Here is a 10,588-nt window from a genome sequence, read left to right on the forward strand (position 1 = left end):
TTGCCGCCCTATCGAGATTCATCTCGCGGTTGTCTGATATATGTCACAAATTTTTTGGCGTACTCAAAAAGGACAACGGTCTCGAATGGACTCTCGAGTGTGTCCAGGATCTGCGAGAACTGAAGGCATACCTATCATCACCACTTCTGCTTTCAAAGCCTGAACCTGGGGAGTAGCACCTCGTCGATCTAGCCATCTCCGAAGTAGAGGTAAGTGCAGTCCTGATCCGTGAAAACAAAGGTATGAAATCTACCATCTATTACATTAGCAAAACATTTGTCAATACCGAGACGAGATACCCGCACCTCGAAAAATTGGTTGTGGCATTGGTCGTAGCTTCACGAAAGCTTAGACCCTATTTCCAGTGCCACCCCATCTCGGTCGTTACAACCTTTCCCCTGAGGAGCATTTTTCATAAGCCCGAGCTATCGGGGAGGCTGGCCAAGTGGGCCATCGAGCTAAGTGATCATGATATCACATACCAACCGCTAACGGCGATAAAGTCGCAGGTGCTCACCGACTTCAGTGCAAAAATAATATATGAAGTCTAAAAGGAAGCCGTATAAGTTTTCCTCCAAACACAAGACCTCTGGGTCCTATACATCGATGGCGCATCCAATGCATCAAGGTCCGGACTGGGACTCGTACTCGAGGTTCCTACAGGCGAAGTAATTCCCCAGTCCATAAGGTGCACATATATGACTAACAACGAGGTCGAGTATGAGGCCGTAATTGCAAAGTTGAGGCTAGCACTCAAATATGGGGCGAAGCGGTTGAAACTCCACTGTAATTCCCATCTCATAGTCAACCAAGTCACAGGGATTTTCCAAATCAAGGAACAAAGGTTGCAAAATTATCATACCGAAATCTGCAAGCTACTGCCTGAGTTCGGCGAATGCCAGCTCGACCAGATCCCACGTGCGCAGAATGCCAAAGCGGACGACCTCACCAAATTAGCTGCAGCTACCAATAGCATCACGACTGGGATAAAAGTGTAGTCCACCTCCTCAACTCTTCACTAGACCAAATCGAGGTAAGAACCATAAGCTTAACTTGGGAATGGTGCAATCGTATTATTGCCTATTTGCAGGACGGCACACTCCCAGATGACAAGAAAAAAGACAAGAAACTAAGAATGCAAGCGGCCAGATACAGTCTCCTTCATAGCAACCTATACAAGAGGACTTACGGCGGCCTCTAGCAAAATATTTGGGCCCAAACTAGACCCAGCGCGTCCTCGAAGATGTCCATGAAGGCCATTGTGGTGCTCACTCCAGTAATCAAGCATTAGTCAGATGCCTCATATGGGCGGGATACTATTGGCCCACCATGAAAAAGGACGCCTCAGACTTCATGAGGAAATGCAAACAGTGCCAAAAGTATGCCTTAATGGTGAACACCTTCACTCAGTCACCTCCCCGTGGTCGTTCATCAAATGAGGAATGGACATCATGGGCCCTCTCCCAGAAGGAGAGACGCCTTACTTTTTTGTCTATGGGACCGAGGCAATAACACCGGTCAAAGTCGAAGAATCCAGTCTAAGGTACTCCCACGAAAGCGGTATGAATAACGATGAGAGCAGAAGGAAGGAACTCAATGAAATCGACGAACGAAGAGATATGGTGTACATAAGAATGGTCGCCCAAAAACAACAAGTAGAATGCTATTACAATAAGAAAGCAAAGGTTCGGTCGCTTAAAGTTGGGGACTACGTGCTGAAAGCCAAAACTCATGCGAGCAAAGATCCTCGAGAAGGCAAGCTGGGAACAAACTGGGATGGTCCGTAAAAAATCACACCCAAAGCAAACAAGGGTTCATTCCAACTAGAAACAATGGAAGAAAAGCAGCTACCAAACAATTGGAACTTCAGCCACCTCAAATACTTCAACTTCTAAGAAAAAAAGTGTCCCCCAAATCGTACTCTTTTTCCCTCACTTGATTTTTGTCCCATTTGGGTTTTCTCAAGGAGGTTTTTAATGAGACGGCGAAGGGAACATTTTGAGTCGAAGTACGCGATGGAGGGACTATTGTTACTCTTTCATTGCTCTACTCCTCAATACTCTTCAAGTCAAACAACAAAGGGACTAGGTAGACTGGGACTGGGACTGGAATGCCATCCAACACCCAAAATCTGTAACCTTCTCCAAGTATGTAACCAAAGCAACAATGTCGAAGTAATAAGAAACTTACGTTTATCAGGACACCTTTTTGTTGTTAAGGTGGTGTTTGACCCCGCTCGAACAACACCTATCAGCCCTCGGTCACGATTTAACGAAAAGGTTATGTTCGACCTCGCTTGAACAAACACTCATCGGCCCTCGACAATAATTTAATACTAGGTTATGTTCGACCATGCTTGAATAATACCAGTCGGCCATCGACCACGATTTAATAATAGGTTATGTTGGACCATACTCGAATAACATCCATCGGCCACAACTTAATAAAGGGTAAAGTTGTGGTCACACTTGAGCCAATCAAGGGTCACACTTGAATCGATGCAACGCGTCAGGAAACGATGTTATTATGACGCATGATGTCATGACGTCACTTTTCTCTTGGACCAGATGGCTCCAACAGACTTCCTGAGAAATTCAAAATATTCAAAATATGCGGGCCTCAAAAGGCCATGTTTGCCCTATCTCCACGACCACGACCTATATAGTCAACTCGATAGAATTGTATCACAAACGGCATTGTTCATTCATCGACCTCGTCCGCGGGGACGACCTCGATAAGCGGAGGGACTAACTGTATGGTTCAAAATCCATCTCTAAAATACTTAAGTCAGGATGGTATTAGTGAAACACTCCCAGGCCGCCACGTGTTGAAGTGACTTAAAGAACAATAAAGGTCGTGGTTGAAGAGTTAGCAAGGATTAAAGTCGAGGGGTCGTCAAGGATCGAGGCCGAGGTCGAATATCCTTGACGGAGTCATAATAGTTAGTTTCTGGATAGGACATTAAAGAGAATATTCTAGTAGATATTCTTTGCACTTGTACTGTTTGGGTTTTTAGGAATATGTTCCCTATAAATAGAAAGAGACACAATGATAGGGGACATGTGATACTCATTTATAAAATATACTTTGACTTTAAAGAGAGAATATGATCCTATTGCAAGCCTACAAAAATAACATTTTCATTAAGATTCTTGTCCACACTTTACCACTGGATCCGAGAATAATTTAGATATTCATAGACTTGTCCATCATTCATCATAGTCAGAAAGAACATCCACTGATTTTATCCTTTCTCGAGTGATTCGTTCGTTCTATCTACATAAATGTTATTTATTGTTGTTTATCATTATTTAATGGCATATTGCTTCTGTTTGGGCTCTTAAATATTAGCTATTGTACACTTTCATAGCTTTTGGGACAGATCCACTTGCTATTTATCACATTGTCGAGAATTTCGTCTTTAGGATATTATTATTAACTAAGATTAACCCTCATTTGTATAAATTTAATTAGTTGAACCAAGATCTATATTTTTTATCAAACACTAATTATTTTAGAACTATTTGTACATAAAATTTAATATATATCTATTTTCTTCTTCGAGTTACTCTAGACTTATTAGTACTTTCGCAAACAAATTCCAATTAAAGGGAATCGGTGGTAGACTGGTAGGTGAGCTTAAGGTTGACGGGAATTTCTTGAACTTCCTTAGCGGATAGTTGGAATGCTGGCTTACTATACGGCCAAGACATAGCAGAAGTGAACCACTAGCTTTTCTTTGGATTTTCTTTTAGTTAATTTTTTTTTGGATAGATTTGATAGTATTTCGAATTGAACGACGAATTTGTCTTTGGTTCACTAACTAGTCCAAATGTTATATTGGTCCTTTCAGTGGTGGAGCTTGGTGGAGAAAGGCGGATTGAATGCAAAGAAAACTGTCCTCTATAGCCCCTCAAAATTTTAATAGCTCATATTTTTGTCCATTGATACAAAATGGCTCTTCGGTTTAAACATATTACATCTAATAGTCCGAAATGTCTATTTTGTATATTTTTTATATAGTGACGGTCTATTTTGTATATTTGTTATATAGTGACAGTCTATTTTGTATATTTTTTTGTATAGTGATAGTCTATTTAGTATATATTTTGTATGGTGACAGTCTATTTTATATTTATTTTGTATAGTGACAGTCTATTGTATATAAATTATATAGTGACGGTCTATTTAGTATATTTTTGTATAGTGACAGTCTATTTTGTATATATTTTGTATAATGACAGTCTATTTAGTATATTTTTTGTATAATGACAATCTATTTTTGTAATAAATTAAACCATTTTGGGCTAAAAATTATTTCTCCAATGAACCTGTGTTTGTGATTGTGGGTCAGATGTATAATTCGATGGCTAGCCGTTATAATTGATTTTGGGCTATAAATGCATATTGCAATTTGTGGCTAGCGGCTGATACTAGTTTCTAGCGGACGGACATAAATGAAGTTTCCTCTTGAATCTACTATAGTAAAAGTTAAATAATTAAACAATGAATCTCCTCGATTTAAGAAAAAAATAATTAAATAATAATCGAGTTAAAAAATTGCTTTAAATCATAGGTTAAAAGTATTTTTTGAATCCCCTTATTAGAATATCTTGTTCAGCCACGGCCACGTCACTGATCTCTTACTCTTGACCTGCGAGACTTCAGGTTGAGGAAGTCCCAAGTCTCAACTTTTGTAACGTAACTACCCCTTTTGGCCTTTTCCTTCTTTCTCCCCCTACGCCACACGTTTATTTACCTACCTAACTCTTTGGAGTGTGCACCTTACTTTCCAATGTATTTATATCACCTTCCCTTCTCCTTACTATAGCAAATCTCTTTAATTTTTTTGTTCTTCTTTGTTTCTCTCACACCCTCACAAGTCACAACTCAAACTTTTCTTTTCAACCATTTTTCTCTGCATAAAAAAGAGAAGATTTACAAACCACAAGAAGAAAAAAAATGTTGAGTGTAGCTAGTGTTGAAGCCCAGAAAGCAGAGTTATCTTCTTCTGTAATTCCTCCTTCTGATCAATCTACTGAAGAGATACACGTGTTTAGATCAAGATTACCAGATATACAAATTTCCAACAATGTTCCTCTTCATGTTTACTTGTTTGAGAGGCTCTCTGAATTTCAAGATAGGACATGTCTTATAGCAGGCAGCAGTGGACAATCCTACACTTTTGCTGAAACTCATCTCATTTGCCAGAAAATAGCTGCTGGCTTAACAAATATAGGAATCAAAAAGGGAGATGTAATCATGACTTTTCTCCAGAACTGCGCGGAATTTGTGTTTACTTTTCTCTCGGCTTCTATGATTGGCGCCGTTATAACTACAGCTAATCCATTTTACACAAAAGCAGAGGCGTTTAAGCAATTAAAAGCGTCGAATGCAAAACTAATCGTTACTCAATCTCAGTACGTGGATAAATTTCGTGATTCTGGAGAGAATGACCCGAAAATTGGCGAAGATTTTTCAGTCATTACAATTGATGACCCCCCTGAAAATTGCTTACATTTCTCTGTACTTTCTGAAGCTAACGAAGAGGAAATGCCAAAGGGAATTGTAATCCAACCAGATGATCCAGTAGCTTTACCATTTTCTTCAGGAACAACAGGGCTACCAAAAGGTGTGATTTTAACTCACAAAAGTTTAATCACAGGAGTAGCTCAATTAGTCGACGGAGATAATCCAAATTTGTACTTAAAACAAGACGACGTGGTGCTATGTGTGCTACCTTTGTTTCACATATTTGCGTTAAATTCAGTGCTTTTAGTCTCGTTAAGAGCAGGAGCTAGTGTTTTACTAATGCAAAAATTCGAAATTGGTGCATTGCTGGAGCTGATACAAAACCACCGCGTGTCAGTTGCAGCAGTAGTTCCGCCCTTGGTTCTTGCGTTGGCGAAAAATCCGATGGTTGATTCGTTCGATTTGAGTTCGATTAGGCTCGTGTTGTCCGGGGCGGCGCCGCTGGGGAAAGAGTTGGAGGAAGCGCTACATCAAAGAGTCCCGCAAGCTATATTTGGTCAGGTAAAATTTTAAGTGCCCTGAATTTTCGTTTAGCTAAGGAAACAAAGAACAAACTTACACTTCTTGATATCTTACTTTTGGCCAACAAACTATAACCAATTTAATTTCATGTCATTTGAATGATTTATTTCCCAATAAATTATAGTGTGTAAATAGGGTAAAATAATTTTTTTATATACATTCATAAAATTTCAAATTCCCTTAACATTAGAGAAATAAAGGTTTACGATTCAGGCGTGGTTCCCTTGTTAGAATTCTTTGCTTCACACTGATTAACAACCAATAATAGAAGTAAAAAAATTGAAATTTTAGATTAGTTAACTTAAAATAAAAAAGAGAAAATGAAAGTCTAAGGAAATCAAGTCAACTGGGCAACGGAATGTAAGATTTTAGCAGAAAGTCATGTTTTTTAGGTAATGCACAAGCTTTTTAACATTTTTTTTTTCTTCTTAAAATAGTATAGTCACAAGTAGCTGTAATAATCAAGATCGCCAAACTTTGTCTGTGTCACGTTTTAAAATAAAAGGTCTAATAAGCCTGAAAATGCAGTTAGAGGTTCAAATTGAGTGCTGGATATTAAAGTGGACGTTTGGACATAAGAATTGTAAAATTCCAAAAAAAAAGTGAAAAAAATTTCAAGTGAAAATAATATTTGAAAATTAGAGTTGTGTTTGGACATGAATATTATTTTGGGTTGTTTTTGAAGTTTTGTGAGTGATTTGAGTGAATTTTGAAAAACAGTTTTTTGAAATTTTTTAAATTTTCGAAAAATTTTAAAATTATCTTCAAATGAAAATTAAAAATTTTATGGCCAAACACTGATTTCGAAAAAATAAAAAAAAATTCAGAAAAAAAGTAAATTGTTTTTTGTGTCCAAACGGGCTAAACTTATTGAAAAAGACACTCTCTATATGTGGTATAATTGTTAGTATTTCTTCCAAATTGTCATAATCTAAAGGTAGATCAGACGTAATTAGCATGCGAAATTACGCGTAATCTACATATTGGGTTACAATAACAACTATCTTTTCTCACATAATCAATAACCTGTTGAATTTATGGATTACACGTATCCAGCATGTGAGAGGAATCAACTGGAACGTTTGAATCATTTAATATAACATTATTTCTTTATTTTTGTAATAACTAAGTTAGCATTTATTTCTTGCTATCATATTACAGTCTCGTCATATTTCAGACTATCGAAATGGTTGCATTTTCTGCACGTACCAGACAGAAAATTGAATAGCTCATTAAACATTACTAGGGGAATTGACAAATATGTTAGCGGTAGAGAGATACCATTTAATATTAGCCGGCAGGTCGGTAGCACTCATAGGCAGTCTTTAATTGTTCTAGATCTTTGCCATACTCACCTTTCATGGAAGAATAGGATATGTTGATCTGGTTTCATATTGGCATATTAAATACTGAGAAAAATTAAATTCATCACCATTTTTATCTAGATTTTTTAAATTATGAATATAATCATTTTTAAACTTGTACGTATTTAATCAGTTCCCAAAAGTTTGTTCTACCTTTTATTTTAGATGTGGGATGAATTTATATTTCCAATATCCTTCCGCAATTAAAAAATGTAGAAGTGTTTTTGTATTGTAAAAATTGAGGCTTAAACTTTTTTTTTTTTTGGTTTGGGGGTTGGGGGGGGGGGGGGGGGGCTTGGATATCTATCACATACTATTATTTATTACACTCATGAATATATTAGGTTAAGATAGAAGCCAAGTTGACCAATTTTAGTGGGTCATATATTCGACTTGCGATCATAAAATATAATCAGATCGCAAACTTTTCGGAAATAGGATTAATATACTTGTAAAATATCTGTTAATAGTTTTTATTTTTAAATATAACTATATTTTTATGGGATTGAATACTTTTAGCAATTTAGATTATAGAGAATTTACAAGAAATAAGTAGGAATTCGGTGATGTTATCCACAACTGCGAAACGCGGATAAATTTACTAGTTTTTGTATAATTAGTACTGTAGATCCGAACCATAAAAATTGTATTGCGCTTAATTAGTGAAATTGAACGTAAATTGGCAGGGGTATGGTATGACAGAGGCAGGACCAGTAGTAACAATGTGCCCAGCATTTGCAAAGCAACCATTTTCAACCAAATCTGGCTCATGTGGTTCAGTAGTTCGAAATGCAGACCTCAAGGTGGTCGACCCCGAAACTGGTGGCTCCCTCGGCCGCAACCAACCCGGCGAAATTTGCATCCGTGGTTCCCAAATCATGAAAGGTAATTATAATTTATTATGAATTTAACTTTTATATACTGCAGTAGGAAAAAATTTATTTTTACGCAATCAAATCACTCAAAATGGTAACTAATGCTCGGAAAATCATAACAAATTTTTTTTAGTTATCTATTCATACCTTCCAAGACAATCATATTTATATTAATTAGTCACAAATTGAATGTATCTAGTGATAAAAATAATATTTGTCCAAGAATTGCTTTTATGGCTCCACACTGGTGATATAGGATACGTAGATGACGATGATGAAATATACATCGTCGATAGAGTCAAAGAGCTTATCAAGTTCAAAGGATTCCAGGTACAAATGCTTAATTACTCATCTATCTTCTATGTTTTATGCAGTGGTGTAACCATCCTATGTCAAGGGTGGTCAAGTGCATATCATTCGTCTAAAAATTATACTGCGTATATAAGTTAAATAGTACTTTATATAGTTATATATTATATTTTGAACACCCTTAACGCAGTTGAGCGAGGCAATCCAACGGTTCAGGGTGTTCCAAGTGACCTGCTATTCACGGGTTCAAAGTTCTGCCCATTTTATTTGTCGAAACTAAACGGAGTTCAAAATAGCAGGTTGTTTAGCTAAATGTTGCGTAGTTTGATCTAAAACGTACACCATTTATCAACAAAAACAATTATTGGTTTGTTTAAAGTTTGAACACCTTTGACGGAATTTCTTGCTACGCTACTGATTTTATGGGATGGGTTTTAGCACAATTGAGTTAGAGCTCACTTCTGGAGTGACATCTCAATACCAGAAAAACTAGAATTACTAAGGAGTTCACTAACCAATTTAACTTTAAATGTTGTTAGGTGCCACCAGCTGAGCTTGAGTCCCTTCTAGTAAGCCATCCAGATATTGCAGATGCTGCTGTTGTACCGTAAGTGCAATACAACTCCACACTGATTAATTACACAAATATATGCATGTATTAATTTGAATGTATAAATTAGGTTAATTGTTTAACAATTTGTGCAGGCAAAAAGATGATGCGGCAGGGGAAGTCCCAGTTGCATTTGTGGTCCGCTCCGCCAATGGTTTTGAAATTACTGAAGAAGCTATAAAGGAATTTATTGCCAAACAGGTACAGATTTTCTCACCACTTAGCTCTCAATAATTCTGAAAAAGATTGAGTTTTTTTTTTCTCAATATATGCTCATAAAAATTCTACATAAAATGATATGCAGGTGATATTCTATAAAAGATTGCACAAGGTGTATTTTATTCACGCTATTCCAAAGTCTCCGTCTGGAAAGATACTGAGGAAAGAACTGAGAGCCAAACTAGCTGCGCCCTCCACCCAGTGAAGACGACCTTTTGTGCATGTAATTAAAGGCTTAGGTTCGGTTTGTATCTGTTTGATATTATTTAAATTTTTTGAGACATATCTCAAAAATATTAATATCCAAGTCGTTAATGCCCTGTAGTTGTATGTGGATTCTCATATTCAATGACTGTGATTCTCATATTCAATGTTAGTTTTTTTTCTTCTTTTTGTTTTATAACTTTTGAATTTTTGACAACATTGAATGGTTAAGTTCATTTGGGGTTGTAACTTGTAAGTTTCTTGGCTTTTTGTGTGAAGCTGTCTCATATTCTTTGTAAGGAAAACTTTCCGATTATATAATTGCTAGAACTTTTCTCTCAGTACTACATAGTCTGTGATGAAGGTTATTTGGGGAAATAGAATAAAGAAATAAGGGAAAAGGTACTCTTGTACTATGGTAAATAGTTCAAATCTATCCTCTTATGCTTTTCGTATTACTTTATGGCACCATTGAAGGATTTGTAAAGATCATAAAATGGGTATTGTGATTTGTTGAAGTTTGAGCGAAATTGTTAGCTGGCGATATCAGGCTTGAAGTATACCCAAATGGGTCTATCCTGTTCAGCAGATATTGAAGTTCTTTTTTGTTCTGACGATTAAGAATTTTGACAACTTTGTGCACTGTTAAGGTATGTTCTGCTATTTTAACTTTGCCAAACGATCCAATGCAAGTGTTTTCCCGAGCTTATAATTCCGTAAAAATGAGTCTACAATGCTGTTTTTATTTTTGTGGAGTGTTGATCCATCCATTTTTCCGGCAGAAGCTGAAACCTGAAGGAGCAAATTGAAACAAATTCAAACAATAAAAGATAAAAATAAAATTTGGGATATAATTAAGCAATTATATTCAGCATTTGGGGATTAAAGATGGCATATTTATGTATGAAAAGTGGCAATGGCCTCCTGAATACGGGAAAGAAGTTGAGGTTAGT

General features: G+C 36.6%; 1 protein-coding gene across 1 annotated transcript; it reads left to right on the forward strand.

Annotated features, from left to right (window-relative positions):
• Positions 1 to 4,780: 4,780 nt before the first annotated feature.
• LOC107831218 (4-coumarate--CoA ligase 2) lies at positions 4,781 to 9,884 on the forward strand. The gene is made up of 6 exons (XM_075251884.1): positions 4,781 to 6,033; positions 8,105 to 8,303; positions 8,493 to 8,623; positions 9,142 to 9,209; positions 9,308 to 9,413; positions 9,517 to 9,884. The coding sequence occupies exons 1-6, from the start codon at positions 4,963 to 4,965 to the stop codon at positions 9,634 to 9,636; spliced, it is 1,695 nt and encodes a 564-aa protein (XP_075107985.1). The 5' UTR covers positions 4,781 to 4,962; the 3' UTR covers positions 9,637 to 9,884.
• The last annotated feature ends 704 nt before the right edge of the window (positions 9,885 to 10,588 follow it).

This window comes from Nicotiana tabacum, chromosome 4 (genome assembly GCF_000715075.1).
Source record: "Nicotiana tabacum cultivar K326 chromosome 4, ASM71507v2, whole genome shotgun sequence".
Lineage (NCBI taxonomy): Eukaryota > Viridiplantae > Streptophyta > Magnoliopsida > Solanales > Solanaceae > Nicotiana > Nicotiana tabacum.